The 16,943-nt window shown below is 51.1% G+C and overlaps 2 protein-coding genes across 4 annotated transcripts; both read left to right on the forward strand.

Moving 5' to 3' along the window:
• Positions 1 to 892: 892 nt before the first annotated feature.
• Positions 893 to 12,852, forward strand: CEP85 (centrosomal protein 85). Of its 3 annotated transcripts, none has more exons than XM_068417857.1 (14): positions 893 to 934; positions 2,907 to 2,978; positions 3,579 to 3,737; positions 5,937 to 6,661; positions 7,296 to 7,429; positions 8,212 to 8,329; positions 8,712 to 8,897; positions 9,255 to 9,407; positions 9,660 to 9,814; positions 10,336 to 10,456; positions 10,919 to 10,969; positions 11,055 to 11,162; positions 11,815 to 12,043; positions 12,317 to 12,852. In XM_068417857.1, exons 2-14 carry the CDS (start codon positions 2,924 to 2,926, stop codon positions 12,478 to 12,480), a joined length of 2,358 nt encoding a protein of 785 aa, XP_068273958.1. In that variant the 5' UTR covers positions 893 to 934; positions 2,907 to 2,923; the 3' UTR covers positions 12,481 to 12,852. The 3 variants fall into 3 exon arrangements, with proteins under 3 accessions (XP_068273958.1, XP_068273959.1, XP_068273960.1); XM_068417858.1 differs by having other exon boundaries at positions 3,579 to 3,731; XM_068417859.1 differs by lacking the exons at positions 893 to 934; positions 2,907 to 2,978; positions 3,579 to 3,737 and adding an exon at positions 5,338 to 5,572.
• Positions 12,853 to 12,956: 104 nt separating this feature from the next.
• On the forward strand, positions 12,957 to 16,779 carry SH3BGRL3 (SH3 domain binding glutamate rich protein like 3). Its single transcript, XM_068417861.1, has 3 exons — positions 12,957 to 14,925; positions 15,299 to 15,466; positions 15,862 to 16,779. Exons 1-3 carry the CDS (start codon positions 14,701 to 14,703, stop codon positions 15,925 to 15,927), a joined length of 459 nt encoding a protein of 152 aa, XP_068273962.1. The 5' UTR covers positions 12,957 to 14,700; the 3' UTR covers positions 15,928 to 16,779.
• The last annotated feature ends 164 nt before the right edge of the window (positions 16,780 to 16,943 follow it).

Here is a 16,943-nt window from a genome sequence, read left to right on the forward strand (position 1 = left end):
CGTGGTTTTTCTTGGCACTGAAATGTCCCGGCAGCCCCTACCAGTGCCATGTGCCACCGTCCCCAAGGGGTTGTGGCACCCCTCTGTGCCCTGCGCTCCTCTCCTTGTGGGGTGGGGGGACAGGGACAGGCTCCGATGGCGCTGCGAGGCCAGGGAGGGCTGGGGGGCTCTGGGGGCTTCATGCAGCTCACGAGGGGCAAGGGGAGATCGCGGTGCAGGATGGGGAAGGCGATGTGGGCAGCCTGGACGTGGTCAGCCTGGATGTGGCGGACAGGCCCTGGCCCTCCCTGTGCCCCCCGGCCCTGTACAGACGTGCCACAGCTGGGTGTGGGGACGCTCTTTATTCAGCCGCAGCTGCAGAGGCTCAAACCTGCGTAAGGATTAAGGCACAACCGAGTAACGGGCACGAAAGCATCGACACCCGCTCGCTTTCGAGAGAGAAACGACCAGCGAAGGGGTGAAGGTCGCGAACGGACTCGCCTCTTCCACCCCCAATGGGCCGAGGGATGTGAGGGGGCGGCGGCCGCCCGGCCTCGCCCCTGCGGGCCTGGGGGGGACCCTGAGGGGGCCGCGGGGGTGCGGGAATGGCGGGCAGCGGCGGCGCTCGGCCCGACACGGGCCCGCACAGCCCCGGGCCCCGCCGCGAGCCACACCGCGCATGCGCAGGGACCGGGCCGGTGCCGCTCTGTCAGGCCCCGCCCTACGGGTAGCGACTGCGGCCATTTTTCCTCCGCCAGGAGCCGTCGCCGCCTCCGCGAAGCTGCGCGGCGGGGAATCCGCGTCGGGGCGAACCAATGAGCGAGGGGCAGAGGCGGAGCCGGCGCGTCCGATAGGCTGCGGGGCAGGGACGGGGCGGGCAAGGTCACACCCCCCCTCCCCGGGGGCTGTAACGGTCGCGGCGCGCGGGGCAGCGCGGGCGCCGCGGCGGAGCCAGGTGAGGGGGTCGGGCCGGCCTGCGAGCCACCGGGCCTCGGGCCTCGCCGGGCGGGCTCCGGGTGGGCCAGCGCCCCGCCTGTGCCTCCCCCCTATGAAACCATCCCTCCTCCGCCGTCCCCGGCAGCTCGGCGGCCCCCGCGCCCCTCAGGGACCGGCCCCGTCGGGTCAGGCTGCGCCTTCCAGGCGGTTGGGCCTCCACCCTCCGGGCTCAGCCGCCTTCCCCTCTCCCCTCCCTCCACCCGAATCGCTGTTCCCCCCATCCCCTTTGCGGGGGGGTGAGGGGCGAAGGGCTTCCCCCGCGCCCTGGGTTCACATCACCGCGCGGACCTGCCAAGCTCGCCCCCGCCGTGGGGCAAAGCTCCCCCTCTCTTCTACAAGAGAGACCTTGAGGTGCTGGAGCGAGCCCAGAGAAGAGCAATGAAGCTGGTGAAGGGTCTGGAGCACAAGTGTGATGAGGAGCGGCTGAGGCAACTGGGGGGGTTTAGCCTGGAGAAGAGGAGGCTGAGGGGAGACCTTGTTGCTGTCTAAAACTGCCTGAGAGGAGGGTGTAGTGAGGGGGTGTTGGTCTCTTCTCCCAGGTAACAAGTGATGGGATGAGAGGAAACGGTCTCAAGTTGTGCCAGGGGAGGTCCAGATAGGAGATCAGGAAAAATTTCTTCATGGAAAGGGCTGTCCAGTGCTGGAACAGGCTGCCCAGGGCAGTGGTGGTGTTACCATCCCTGGAGGGATTTAAAAGCCGTGTAGATGTGGTGCTGAGGGACATGGGTTAGTGGTGGCCTTGGCAGTGTTGGGTTAAGGGTCAGACTCAATGATCTTAAAGGTCCTTCCAACCAAAACGATTCTGTGATTCTTTGTGTCCCACCGCTCCCTTCCTGCCCCCTCTGCAGGGTCTCTGCCCTGTGCCTGCTGTTGGAAGGGGGTGGTTTGTAGGATGATGTGGGTGCTCTCTGGGTGTGTTTGTGAGAGGATGGTGCTCAGTGAGGTGGGAACGCTTTGGTTGCTTTGTCTGTTTTATTTCAAGAGCCCACACTTGAATTTCCCTGTTATACCTGCCTGACTGTAGTGCTAGAGGCTGAGATTTACACTCAGGTATTTCTGGAACATACCTAAATTAAACATAAGCACTACGTTTAGCTAGAAGTGTTTTATTCCTTCACTGTCTGAGTGAAATGCTGCTTCTGGTTCATTATCCTACTGTATTCCCAATGTCTATCCTATGTTGTAAAATCTGCGTGTGTTTTTCTAAGAATTAATGGTTTCTGTGAGCTCTTTGAATCAGTTAAGCAAAAATTTGTAAGAGCTGGCAATCGAGGATTTAGTGTTTGACTGGTGGAGTGGAGAGAGGCCTTGAATTTCCACAGTGGAGCCTGAGAGCTATAAATCATACTCGCATCATCAGAGGCAGGAAATTCACTGCCTGAAGTATAAGCAAATAAATTAACCCAAAGCTCTGGATAGATAATGGTTGCATTTATGGAACAGCAACACCAAGTTTTGAATGACTGCATTCCTGCATGTAGTTGCTCAGTGACCTCTACAGAGGGCAGAAACGAACTGGTTTAAAGTTAAGACTTTTAAAAGGAAATTTTTAGCCTCTCTAGACATAAAGCCAGCGTGTAGGTACCATGGCGACTGGTGCTCTATAAATAACTGCGATGGGGATAACACACGCCCCAGTTGAAAGGCGCTGCTGAACTGCTGCATACCTGGAGCATGTCGCAGACAGGAACTCTCCTCGTTTCTCAGGCATGAAGAAAACCTGCAATAACTGCGAGGGTGTTTTAAGTATCGCCTCTGTTGCTGCAGGGGTGAAACAGAGATACTCTTGGGAGGAGATGCTAATTAAATATGAAATACTGTGTCACTCTGAATGAAGAGTAGCTGCTGTGTGTGTACCCTTTGCTTGGTTAGTGGGAACAGGGTTTGGTTTATGCTGATTTAAAATATGATTTTTATTTATCACCCTGTAGCTCACTGGACAGATAAGATGGCTGCTCTTGAGAAACATCCAGACCTGAGGCTCCAGCAGAACAATCCATCTAGTAAGGACAGACCTTTCTTTAAATCCCTGCTGCTGTCGGATCCTGTTTCAGTTTCTCTGAGGAGACTCGTGGCCCTGAGAAGAGTTCTTTACCAAAAGCTTTTTATTAAAAAAAAAACAGTGTCTTATTCCTGCCACATAAAACAATTGCATGGGTATGCAAGGGTAGAGAATTGTTTGATAGCGAACCTCTGTCTTGAGTGATAACTGATAAATCTGGAAGGTTCTTAACAGTTAATGCAAAAATGTATCTTTAACTTAACCAGGTTTGCTGTGGGCCAGTGCTGCTGCTTGTCTTTTTAGTCTGAGTAGCAGAGCATCAGCTGGGTGAAATACCACCAAACTTCTCAATGGGAATATAGATACTGCTTTTGCATGCTGGCTTCTATAACAAGATTGATTTTTCAGTCTCCTGTTGATATTATTTGACTTCCCTGTGCTTGCTGCCATTTCCTTTTGCAAAAGAGATTTATTTAGCAACAATATGGGGGAGTCAAGCAAGGATCAGCATGAGTAATTAGATATGGCTTAATTTAGGTGTATTAAAAGGCTTTTCAGCCTGTTGGCTAAAACATAAATATCCCTGGCTTTTTCTCTCCAGATGCCAGCACCAGTCAGAAGAGTCATTTCTTGGAGACTGACTGGAAGACACCGATGTTGTCTGTGAAGTTCCAGAGCCGTGTCAGTCGCTGCTCAAGCGTAGCCGACAGCGGGGATGGGGGCATTGGCACCTCCTGCTCGGACAGCACCGAAGGTGACGGTCAGTGTGGGATCACACAGCAACAGCCAAAGACCTTAAGTTTTCTTAGAAGACCACCAAGCATTAAATACCTAGAATGTAAAACCTGGGGAGAGCAAAATCTGTAAGGATGTTTGGAGGCTGTTTCAAAACCAGTGCCTCAGTACACAGATCTGCTGCCTGAAATATAAAAAAGTGATTAAGGGACTTGCTGTTCCCCTGAGCTAGTTTGGTTATCACCTAACTGTAGTAAGCATTTTTAACTGACTAAAAGAGCCACCCTGGTGATATGGTGGTTTGTATTGATCAACAAGTGATTTATCAGCAAGTCTGTGTTGTGATTTTTTTTTTTTAAGAAATAATTTATAGGTGCCTCTAGAGACTTCAGACCAGCGTGCCTTTGTGTGTAAGTCTCCTCAGTGTTAGAGCTGTGTGCTTCTCACTGAAGGATGCTGCAGCCTTGCCCTCAGCTGAGGCCTGTTCTGTGAAATTGCTTGTCCCAGCAATCCATCTTCACCTGTGAAAGTGACATAAACCACTATTGATTCACTGATTCTTCTTTCAGCAGCAAGGAAGTTTGTGTTGTTCTTTAAAACTATGCACTTCACACATTCGTGTGTTTCACGAGCTGCCCTGAGCCTTTTGAATGAGCTACAGATCTTATTAATGTGTGAGGTGAAATGAAGGCTTTTTAAAAAGTCTGGCTCGTGGAAATATTGCTGGAAATATTACTGGAGCGTGTTTTTAAGTGTCCCATCTAGCTTCTCAGGATAATAAAACATCCAGTTGCATGCTGAGGGCAGGGGAGGTAACGATGGCTCTTTTGGAAATTGCCTTTCTGAACGTCTGTGATGTTGTAGCCGCCAGTGTCAGAGCTGAGGCACTGACAGCTGGCTGAGCCACGCTGACTTTGGGGTCAGTACATTAGTCAGAAATGTTGTGATGACCCTTAGCACACTCAAGGAACCGATTGCAGCATCCACACGTGCTGTGCTGGTCAGAGAACTCGAGTTCCTGATAGTGATCCCAGGGTTTAAATTTAGGGGCTGTAAAAGGAAACAGTCCTGTCCCTTCTGTTTGCCAAGGTGAATGTGCTTGTGACTACTCGGTAGCGTGGTGTTCTCTGGAGTTCCTAGGCACAGCCAAGTAACCTCAGAGAGATTTTCTCCCCCTGCTGCTCATTTTTGAGGAGAGGGTCTTGTGCCATTATTGTGATAGTTTTCCTGCAGCTTGGTGACGTCTTTGCAGAATCTGGTTTTGGTCCTATTCAAATTGTAACCGTTAATTCCTTCTTGTAGCAATGCTTTGAGGTTATAAACAGGCCGAAGGGTGACCTTGTGGTCCTGATGTTGGATTAAAGAATCATCATGTGGGGATGGGCCTCGAGCCAAACCCATGAAGAAAACAAGTTTGTGTATCTGGGAGAAACCTGGAATTACCACGATACACAATGTATCGGGACGAGGAGTGGGAACAGGCACTTGGCTGTTTGCCTTTCTCAGCTCTTGCTGTTGCTGTATTGAAATCTGAGAGTTGCTAAGAATAACCCTGTATTTCCATGTAGCCAGGTTTGGTGCCAGTCTGAGAGGACGGGCTCATGTTGGGGTGCGTGTGCTGAACTCTATCTCGTTTCCTGTGGCAATAAGGCAAGAGCCATTACTCTAACCTCTAGAAAAAGCTCTTTTGCCACAGCATCCTGGAGGAGTTCGAAGGTCAACTGCTTGGTGATGTAGTGTTCAGCTGTGTTTGAAGCTCATCATGGGCTTAGTGAAGGCTCCAGTTAGCTTTGGTTACGGTTCAGAGCCGCTGAGCTGTGGGACGGGCAGAACAGCATCAAGGTCTCAGTGTTCAGCTCAGTAAGTTTCAGCCTTTTTATTCCATTTAAAGGACTTGATTTCTAAACCTTTAGAAAGATAACCTTATTGATTTAAGATTATACTAGAGTAGCTTAAAAAGAAGGGATTAAAAATGTGTTCTGAACTAAACTTGGATTCTCCCTGTGGTTTACAGTGGTAGGAGAATGTCAGCAGGCTCCTGAAACGTGTAGTGAGGGGGAACACAGGTGTGATTAGTCTTGCTGCTGCTGCTTAGGAGGACATGTTTGGGGGAAAAGAATTGCTTTTAAAATTCTTTAGGCAAGTTTTTCAGCAGAGGAATGGCTGTTCATATCAGAATATTTTCAGGATTGTAATTAAAGCATCACTCTTCTTCTTTCTCTAGACTTTTGCAATTCCAGTAACGGTTCCTCGTTCCAGCCCATCAAAACCCAAGTGACCATCCCAACAGCCCATGTTATGCCTTCTACATTGGGTGCCTCACCCTCCAAGCCGTGCTCTGCGGGAGTCCAGAGCTGTTCGCAGAGTACTTCAAAAACTGCTCTGCCAGGATCTGCTTCTGAACACGCAGGGCTCATGAGAAACGGAGATTTTAATGCTGGGAAGTCTTCTCAGGCGCCACCCAGGGATCTCTTGCGTCTCTACGGGACTTCAGGGGAAAATGGTTTTGAGCAATCCTGGCATCCTGTTTCTGATCACATGAGAACAGAAGATACTTGGAAGTTTGACACCCCTGCCATTGAGCGCACCCTCAACCAGTCTCTCTTCCCGGATAGTTTGTGCACTGACCCTCTCCACAGGTTCCAGAAGTTTAATCCCAACTCTGGGGCAGCTGAGGCAGGGAAGGACCATTATAAGGTGCTGCCAGAGAGTAAGCAAGCGGCAGGGGCTAACGGAGCCTGTGAACCCCAGGGCGGAACATGGCCGAGCGGGAGCAGACTGATGCCAACGGGACTCCAGGCCAACAATTTCTTCTCAAAACCTGTAACTCCTGCATCTCGAGCATGGATGCAAGAAGCCTGCACGCTACATCCGCATGAGAGGGTCTGCGAGCTCAGTGCTTGGAAACAACAGCTGGAGAAAGTGCAATTGCAAATAGAGCAAATGCAGGTAGGGAGCTTGAAACCCTTCCTGTCTCTGTAGTCGTGAATCCTTGTCCCACACTTATGAAGCAAGGGGGAAAATGTCTTGTGCTTCTCCCTGTCTTACACTGAAAGTCTCTTGATGATCTGTTTTTACACCATGTGCTGTCACATGTGTCATTTGACCTGCTGCTTGTGTAGAGCAGCCCTGTGTTATGCTACAGCACTGCACAACGGTTCAGATCAAGAGGTGAAATATCCTGTTTGCTAGAAACTGCAAAGAAAAAGCATGCCAAGAAGCTCTTAACAGTTTCTAGAATAATTATATTCCGTATCTAGAGGCAGGAAACAGACTTTTTTTGAAAAGATGCATAAAACTAACTGCAGTTTATTAGATGGAAGTACTTTGTTTATCACTTCTCACCAGCTGTACCCTAATGGAGACAAATTGTTTCCAGCGAGCTAGCACAGTGATCTAAAATTATTTGTTAATCTCCAGTTGTGCTTGGGCAAAGTTACTTGTTCTTGGACATCGACAGGGACTGAAATAGCTATGTCCTGGCATGCAGATGAGCACACAGTGTGCAAAATAGCTCCAGCAATGTTGCAATTACCTCTGTGGAGCACAAACCTCTCCCTCCTCGTTTTGTCTCCTCTTTCAGTTACAAAATGGAGGCGCCTGCCTCCATCCCTCGATGTATTCGCCCTCGCTGCCTACGCCTGATCCAGCCCAGTGGATCAATATCCTGAACTCCAATGAAAACCTACTCAAGGAGAAAGAGCTGCTCATTGACAGGTGGGTGTTTGATACTGTTGTGTGGTTTAAGGACTCTGGTGCATTTCCTTGTGGGAAGGGAGGGGTTTGAAAATACCAAGGAAAGCTCATATCTCAGAGTCCCTTTTACCCAATCGACTTTTTTTGTTGCAAAGAACCTTTGAGAACAGCCTGTGTTTTTCATGAGCTCTCCTCCCCTTCATCTTGGAAGTAGGATGGTGATCCTGAAGGGTTCAAATAAATCAATTTTGGTTACGGTTTTCTGTGTTTTACAAGGGATAAAGATTTCTGTTTGCATCATGATTATCTGGAATGTCAAAACTACGGCCTTCTTGCTTGAGGGCTTTCTGGGAGCTCTTTGAGATCTTTATTTTAAATTTGCTGTTTGAGTTTGGGCTGGCAAACAACACTTCTCATACCTAACGCTAGTGGTCCGTAAGCTTTTTGAAAAAGTCCTAATGAAAACTACCTTCAGCATTTGGACTGTAAATACTTTTTCTGATCGTTCATTTTGAGTCCTCTGATGTCTATTTGTTTTACTCATAAGCTCCACAGCCAAGCTGGATCCTCCAAAGCATGCAAGGCTTGTGTGTTTTGTGTATAATCATTGCTGGGGAGGGAAGAAAAGTTAATACCAATTGTATAAAAGTGGAAATGGATCTGTTTCAGATTATTTCGCTGCAGGTCAGTTCTGAGTTGCAGAGCTGTCTTTCTGTTCTGCTTGTCACTGTATGGAGCATCAGAGTGGTGGTGGCACTGTTCATGTTGTATTGCTCTCTACTGTAGGTTTGTTTTGTTTACAGACAAAGACAACACATAGCCCAGTTGGAGCAGAAGGTCCGGGAAAGTGAACTGCAGGTTCACAGTGCCCTGCTTGGCTGTCCAGCACCCTATGGAGATGTCTACATGTTGAGAGTGCAGGTAATTGGGTGCAACAGGGTGTCAGTAAAGAAATATGTATTGAATCCAATGGCCCTGCCACTTCTCCTTGGGTCTTCCCTGAGTAGGAGGGCTATGCAGAGTAAAACTACCCTTTGTATGGGGTCCTGATTACCTGTCATCTCTGAGATCTTCTGTGACTCTTGAGACTTCAAGCCCTGAAGTACTACGGTTTGTTTAGAAGCTGTGCTAGTGATGCCAACGCCTGGCAGCACTGACAAGTGCTATTTCAGATACTGTAGTATATAAAATGGGCTGAATGGTGTTCACGAATAAGGAGGGCTGAGAACACAGCTCTGAGACAGTGCAGCTGCTTTGTGCCAGTTTGGAACTAACCGAACTCATCGGCTGTCTCTGTTTGCAGGAGCTGCAGCGGGAGAACACGTTTCTTCGAGCACAGTTCACGGAGAAGACTGAATCCCTCAGTAAGGAAAAGATTGAACTGGAGAGAAAACTGGCTGCTGCAGAGGTGGATGCAAAGCTGATCCGGGAGTCGCTGAAGGAAACTATGCAGAAACACGCAGAGGAGTTAAAGAAACAGGAAGAAAGGGTATGATGCCATTGCTCTAGATGTGGGAAGGTGTTTTTTGTTTGAGAAGCTAGAAGACAATGTAGCACCTAGATGAAAATTTTCTGTGGCAGTGTGTTATTGCAGGTATTTTCTGATCTCCTTGTAGAGTACTTTAGTTTATAAGCAAAAGCCCTTCCTCCTGCAGTTAGAAGTATTTCAGTACCTCCTCTTTTAACTAGAGAAGCAGCTTGTCTTTAGCTACGTGAGCAGAAATGCTGCTGAGTTAAGGTGGTCTTGTATTTTGGTGTTGAGTGCTGTACAAAAACATAAACGAGTGGGCTTACAGAGGACTGAAGAAATTATATAAACTAAACTTGTATATAACTGTCTCTGCAGGTAAAGGGAAGAGACAAACACATTAATAACCTTAAAAAGAAATGCCAGAAGGAATCTGAACAAAACAAAGAGAGACAACAGAGAATCGAGACCCTGGAACGATACCTGGCTGATCTACCAACCCTTGAGGACCACCAGAGACAGAGTCAGAAGGTAAAACTTCCTCTGAGGTGTGATGATAGCTCTTCACATACTTGCTCAGGTGACTTTTCTACAGCTGCAGTTAATCCCCTGTGCAGCTGCTCCAGTAAAGTTGTGGTCTGGCCTTTTTGGAGGAAGAATATTCTGAGCTATAGCTGAGAATTGCCACATAGTAAAAATCAGTATTGCGAATGTAGTTGAAACGTGGTGTGTGTGTGGTGTAACTCCTGGGAGGTCTCTAGAGTGTTATGGTCTTTGTTGCAGCTCAAGGAATCTGAACTGAAGAGTACTGCTATGCAGGAAACAGTGCTGGCACTGGAAACAGAGCTTGGAGATGTCCGGGCTGCTTTCAGGGAGCAAGAGATGCAGCTAGAAACCCAAAAACACAAGGAGTTGGAGCTTCTTTCCACTGTGCGTAGGTAAAAATCTGAAGGATTAGAATAAGCTTCATTTAAGCACTGAAGTAATTGCTGCACAAGAACGGTGATGATTCAGCACAGCCACTGTCCCGCTTGTTGGAAGCAGGTTACCATGGATTTGCGATGATGATGTGAGTGCTCACCAGCACACCGTGTTCAAATTCCACGTGCCAAGAGTGGAGGGCGGGAGCAGAACGAGATGGCTGAAAGAAAGGGGGGGCCCTGTTTTGTCACCTGGGTTTGTCTGTGTCCTCAAGTTATTGCTCTCAACTGTAACTCCTTGCAAAATGGGCCTACGTAATCCGTGACCGTTGTATCTCTGCAAATGTGCCAGTAAAATGGGTAGGGCTGTGTCCAGGGACAGGGACCTCCTTCCTTCACAGCCCTGGCAGTTTGCAAGCTGGGATGCAAACAGGGCAACACTGACACCTGATATGAAAATCATTCACTGCCTTGTATTGTTTTGTGAGGGAAACACCCCAAATAAAACTGGCTTTCCCATGGTGTTCTGTTAATTTCAGCTTGCAGGACAAGGTGCAGCAGTGTGTGAAGAATGCGGAGAGAGGACCCCCTGCCCAGGACGGGGAGAGACAGAAAATAGAAAATGACTCTCTGAAGAAAGAATGTGACTGCCTCAGGAAGGTAATGGGCTGTCCCAGCTGGGAATCACACATTTTTCCTTCCACTGAGTCACACCAGGCACTAAAATGAAATCAAGGACTTTTGCAGTCACAGGCAGCCACAATTGCACTGGAGCAGCAGTTCCTGGAATTCCAAACTGAGGGGTTTTAAAAGCTGTTCTTGGTGTGGTAACCATGCGCTCCTACAGTAACACTGGGGAGAAGTTGCAGAATGCAGAAGAGGGGAGAGGAAAACCACAAGAATGCAATTTCTCCGGTTTGTGTTTAGCTGATACTTTTAATGGTGCCTTTATCAGGTGCCTTTCATCAGGGAATCTGAGTCCACTACTAACAGAGGCAGTGATTAAAGCAGTAAGTGGACAGGAAAGGGAAGGAGAGGGGATGCTGTCCTACTGAAGGAGAAATCCTGGTGGTATTACTGAGTCTGTGTGGCCAGTTCTGATGCCTCTGCTTTTCATTCCAGATTGTGGACAAACAGCAGAAGAAGATGGAGCAGTTGTCCTTGCAAGTAAAGGTGAGAGGTGACTGCGGAGGGACCTAGAACTGAGAATCTGCTGTGAAGTGAGTTAGACTTACTACTTTCCCATGGTCTGTTCCAGAACCTGGAAGAACAGGTGGCCCAGGAAGAGGGGACAAGCCAAGCTCTGAAGGAGGAGGCTATGAGAAGAGAAAATGCACTGCAGCAGCTCCGGACCGCTGTGAAAGAGGTCAGAGCAGGAGTGTTTAGAGTGCCCAACAGAGTATAACAGTTGAATGAACAATGGCTTGTCTTCTAGCAGTCAGCAGCACCACCTCTCGTGCTTCCTGCTAGGCAGTTGCCCTGTCAGTGCTCTGAAAGGAGCTCTCCTCTCCTCAAAAGCAGGAGGAGAAAGGCAGTTTCTGCCTCTGGAGCTTCAGCTGGGGGTGTGGGCTGTGGTGGAGGACGCTGAGCTTGCCAGCTGGGGGCAGCAAGGCAGCGAGCAGGAGCCCAAACTCCACTACAGCCCTGGCTGAAGGGCAGAGCTGAGCCCCACTCTCAAGCTTAAAGGAAGCCAAGCACAGTGGCAGCCCTTGAGGGAAGCGGTGGCCAGCGCTGGGGTGAGCAGCTGGTGCACAGCCTCCTGGAAGCTTTTTTTGTCGCATCGCGCCTCGGCAGGGATAGCGCAGTGTCATGGGGCTCATGTCTGAGCCAGGAAAGCTGAATGCTCACACCCTGTAGGACTGACACTCGCTCATCTGGCGAGAGTCTGGAGGGCTTGATGTAAACCAGCTCCTCCTGCCCTCGGTGCTCCCATCACCATCGAGCAGTTGCGTTAAGCTGCTTTAAGTGTGCTAGTTCTGTACCGAGTGACCACTAACCTGCTGTGTCCCTTTGTTCAGCTGTCTGTGCAGAACCAGGATCTCATCGAGAAGAACCTGACCCTGCAGGAACGACTCCGGCAGGCAGAGCTAACAACCCAGCCGCTGCCTGCGGAGACGGCCCGCCTCGCCCAGGAGTTACACAGCGAGCTGGCCAGCTGTCTGCAGGATCTGCAATCTGTCTACAGCATTGTCACTCAGAGGGCTCAGGGCAAGGATCCCAACCTCTCGCTGCTCCTGGGCATTCGCTGTAAGTTTGCAGAGCGACAGCAGAGCAAACCCTTCGGTTCCTGTGCTGTGGCAGAATTAAATAACTCATAATATAGCATGGGAGGTTCTCATCTTTCTGGGATTCTGAACCTTCTTTCTGTGGTTAGCCAGCTCTAAAGGTGCATGCTGGAATAACTAAATATAAGTAGTACCTCTTTTGCAAATGTGCGTTGGTTTTTCTGGCTCAGTTGCAAATGTGTGTGATCCTCGGTCAGAACTGCATGTGAGGTAACTCCCTTCTCTGACTCCACAGCTGTACAGTACTCTGCTAAGGAGAAGGACGACTTGCTGAGCCCTGATGGACTTGCAAAGAAACTGGTGGAGGTGAAACAGCTTCACAAAGGGGTGGAGGACTTAAGGACAGCAATATCTGACAGATATGCTCAGGACATGGGAGACAACTGCATCACCCAGTAAAGAACGCTCCCCAAAGTAAGATGGGAAATGAAGACTTGAAACCCTCAGGAGTCTGGAGCTCCTACAACCCAAAACCTATTCAGCACTTTACCATCCCTTTGTTCCGGGTACAAGACGTGTGACTTGCCCAATCCATGAGAAATCAGGGGGTTTGTTGCCAGAGGTGTTTAGTTGCTGACTGGCTAACTTGGAATCGTTCGGGGCTTTGGTGTCGGGCTTTGCAGTAGCTTTGATCTTGTGGAATGTGTTTATGCTGTGTTTGCTGGAGCTGGTGTGGTCTCTGATGCTGGGAGATGAATTCTGAATTGCCTTGCAGGCATGTCAAATGCTGAACATGCAAATGTGACAGTTAAAATCATCACTAAAAGGAAATGTATGCCCTGGTCTTTCTGATAAATTCACTGTGCAGATCCTGTGTGACTAGTAAGACCAGAGGATTATCAGAGTGTTCAGGGGATATCTGTGGACTTCACAGGGGAGCAGGTGTGCCAGTTATACTACTGCTAATTACGCCAAGGTGCTGCAGGCTCCTCAGATGCTGTGTGCACAGTTCTGGCTTGGGTGCTTGTGTAGCCATCCATGGAGCAGGACCTGCTTTCCTCAGGTAAATGCAACCGGCATCTTTCAGTAGCCAACAGGAGCTGGGGAATAAAGCAACACTAAAAGAAGACTCTGAAAATGCTTCCTCTGGGCACTGTTACCCCAGAGCCTTAAGCCTTTTATCTCCCCTGAAATAGCACTCTGAGCGTGGGTATGGTTCGGACTGCAGAGGAAATGGATTGATGCTGAAGTGCCTTAATGTGCTAGAGAAACCTCATGTCCCCACCCTGCTTCGTGCCTAATGCATCTGCTGGCAGGGTGAGGAACTGCTGTTTCTTTTAGCAGCCTTTAGAGCCATCACAAACAATCCTGGGGAGCCTCAAATGTCTCTAGCCCCTGCCAGAGCCGCAGAGAGCCTCTGCGCCCCCAGGGGACCCTGCTGCTTGGCTCTCTGCTTGCTGCTTGAGGAGAAAGCCATTTTGGTCCTAACATGGCAGGATGGATCTGGGAGTTCTCCCTGATGCCTACAAGGCAGTGACCACTCAGGCTTTGTTGTAGCCCTGCCTGTTGTTCTCTGGGAGGTCCCTGCTCCTCTGGTGAATAACAGGATTTCTGAATCAATCGGCATGGGATGCGGTTCACTTCATCACAACCCTCCTTAACCTTAGTGGCAACTTTACAGTACTGAATGTTTGCTTGTGACAACGCTGTGGTGCTGAGGGCGGAACTTCTGTGGTTTTCAGCTTGAGCAGAGCAAGATAAGACGTTGGGTTTATAACAGGAGGGGAAAATACTGCTGAAACTTCTGCTGTTTGGTTGTTTTTCGTTCACGTTGGGGCTGCGAGTCCAAGGTTTGGGAGAAATGCTTTCGTTATTCCTTTGTGTTAAAATTTAGACCAAATCTGTTTTGTTCTTAGCGTTTGGCCACCATAGGTAATGGTGACAACGAATTGGTTTGTTTGCTGTCCACTACCCCTGCCCGGCACGGGGCGAGAGCGCAGCAGCGTCTGCTGGGCAGCCAGCTGTCTGCCCTCTTCTTTCTGCATCTGGTGTGTTACATTTCTGGCTGTTTCTGTTCCCAGGCTGCTGATGCCAACCACTGAGCTAAATGTGGGCCAAGGCTCTTTCTTGAAGTCAGTTGTCCTGGCTGCTGGGAGCTCTCTAGGCGCTGGGGTGCGGAGCAGCACCAGCTGTGAGAGTTGCTGTCTCCTGCAGGTTGGCAGGGTGCTGCTCAGCACCATCCCCTTTCCCTGCACCCTCCTGGGGTGCAAGCAGGAGATCTGGTTCCAAGGTGTCGGTGTGGGGGACAGGTTTGCCCTCTGCCCTCGCAGAGCTGGATCGTGGCTGAAACCCCATCTTGGGCCATGTCCCAGCTGCGGGGCTGCCCGGGGCGGGGAGAGAAATGCCCCCACGCCGCCATCCTGCAAAACCAGACCTGGCTGGCTGAGGTGGTGATCCCATGTGCCAAACCTGTGCCTGCTGCTCTCCATGCAGGGCAAATCTTGGGCCTTTCTGCACCCCGGGCAGGGGGTTTCTCACCCTGCCCCACGTTCTCGCCCCGTCCCACTGCACAGCAGGACGCGTTGGCCGCGCTGTCTTTGTACCAGCCTTTGTCTCATCCCCTTGTTTGTACTGAGTGTTTTAAGTATAAAATAAAGCTGCTCTGCTCCACCCGTGTCCATGAGCCCCGTCCGGGGGGGGGTCGGGGCCGGTCCCCGCCGACGCCGCATGCCCGGGCCCGCCGGCCCCATTGGTCCCCGCAGTCACATGCCGGGCGGCGGCGGGGCCGCCCGCTCCCTCCCTCCCTCCGCGCCTCCCTCCGCCCGGCTGAGCGCAGGGAGCGGCCGCGATCGCAGCATGAGCACCCTCAAGGTCTACAGCACCTCGGTGACCGGATCCCGGGAGGTGAGCGGCGGCGGGGCAAGGCTGGGCGCCCCGGGGGTCCCTCTGCCCTGGGGAGGGCGCGTCTTTTCCCCGTGGAGCTGCGAAGCCCCCCCCCCAGCCCCATCCCAGATGTCCCCTCCTCTGCTCACGCTGCGCCGTCCCCTTCGTCTCCCGAATCCATCCCACCGTGCTGGGTGTCCCCCCCCCCAAGCAGGACCGAGCCCCGTGGCCAGGTGGGATCTGGACTGTGGCCCATAAGGAGCGGTCACCCCATGAGCGCTGTGCGGAGTGTGGCTGGCACGCTGGGGTGTGTGGCTGGCACGCTGGGGTGTGTGCCCACCCTTCGGGCTCCTTTCCAGCTCTCCATAACCCCCCTTTCCCACCCGGGTTCCAGATCAAATCCCAACAGAGCGAAGTAACCAGAATCCTCGATGGGAAAAACATCAAGTATGAGCTGGTGGATATCTCCCAGGACAACGCTCTGCGGGAGGAGATGAGGGCGAAGGCAGGCAACCCCAAAGCCATCCCACCCCAGATCGTCAACGGAGACCACTACTGCGGGGTAAGGCTCGTGCTCTGCGCTGGGGATGAGCGCCGTGGAGGGTGGGTGGTGGGCACTAATCCCGTCCCCTTGTTTTTGCTACAAATGGTGTCAAGACGCCTTTCAAAAGGCATTTCTTGGGAGGTGCAGGGACAAGGCACTGCCAGGGTTAACGGGCATTTGGAGCACGGTGGCTTGTGAGAAGTGGGACCCAGAGAGGGGGACAGGGGGACCCATGGGCAGCGGGGCTGTGCTGTGCAGGGCTGTCCTGCTTCGCCCTGTCGTCCTCCGTGTGACTGTCACCCGTGTTGTGAACCAGTTTGTGCTGCGTGCTCAGGGGACCCCACGCTGCCTGACCGGCAGGAGCGTGCAGCTCGCTCTTGCCTAATGAGCGACCGTGTGGCTTTTCCCTGCAGGATTACGAGCTCTTTGTGGAAGCGGTGGAGCAAAACACCTTGCAGGAGTTCCTGAAGCTGGCCTGAGCCCCGGGCTCCCCTCCCGTCCTGGACTCTACCTGCATTCCTGAGCACCCTCATCTCCGACCACCTTCACTTCCAGGTTGTCAGCACTGTCCTGGCACCGTGACCTGTATCCCAGCATAGGGAAACCCATGACCAAAACTACTCACTGCAGCTGCCTCCGATTGCCTCCTGCCTAACCCTGATATCAGCTCAGAGGGATCCAAAGAAAGTCTGATGCTCGCTGCGCATGGCCTTTGAACGAAGCCGGGCCTGGCTCGCACCGCAGCTTCCAGTGCCTCTGTAAACAGCGAAGCCTCTGGGGCCGTGCGAAGTGCAGCCGTCCGTCAGCCCTCTCTCCTCTGCAGGGAGAGCTTCTGCTTCAGGAGGGAAGGGCTTAGGGTGGCGTGTTACTTCCCACTACTCCCAGTTGCTGTTAAAATTGTAAATCTTGCTGCCTCACTTCCTTAATTTTTTTTTTCTTCATCTCAAACTGCAGAGATTATGGCAACTAAGTTGATTTTTGTTTGGTTTGTTTTAATGCAAAAATACTGCACAAAGGTGGGGTCTGAGCACCCACTGTGAAGGCTGGGGCTGGGGGCGAAGGCTGGTGTCACCCAGCAGGCTGCCCGGGGGGATGGATGGCCTAGAAGCAGGACCCACGCTGCTCCATCTGCCCTCCAGGGCTCCCTCCTGAGCATGAATGGCTCAGGGCTGCTCCGGAATGGCTCATGCTCCCGTTGTCTTATCTTTCCTCTTTGAGTTGGCTTTTTTGCAACCTGGACCAAGTGCATTTTGTTTTCCTGCCAAAAAAAAAAGCAAGTTTATAACCAGTGTTGTCTTCTGAGATGCTATTAAATGTTACTGTACCTTTCACGTCGGTACTCGTGGGTTTCTTTTAAATTTGGTTTTCTTTTGACTACAGGTTAAACATCACCCTACGTAATGAGTCACTCCCAGCTCAGAGAAGCTGAGTCAGTTGTACTTGCTGCTGCAGCCTGACACAAAGATCTTAACACCTTAGATTGCTGCTGCTAATC

This window comes from Nyctibius grandis, chromosome 24 (assembly GCF_013368605.1).
Source record: "Nyctibius grandis isolate bNycGra1 chromosome 24, bNycGra1.pri, whole genome shotgun sequence".
Lineage (NCBI taxonomy): Eukaryota > Metazoa > Chordata > Aves > Nyctibiiformes > Nyctibiidae > Nyctibius > Nyctibius grandis.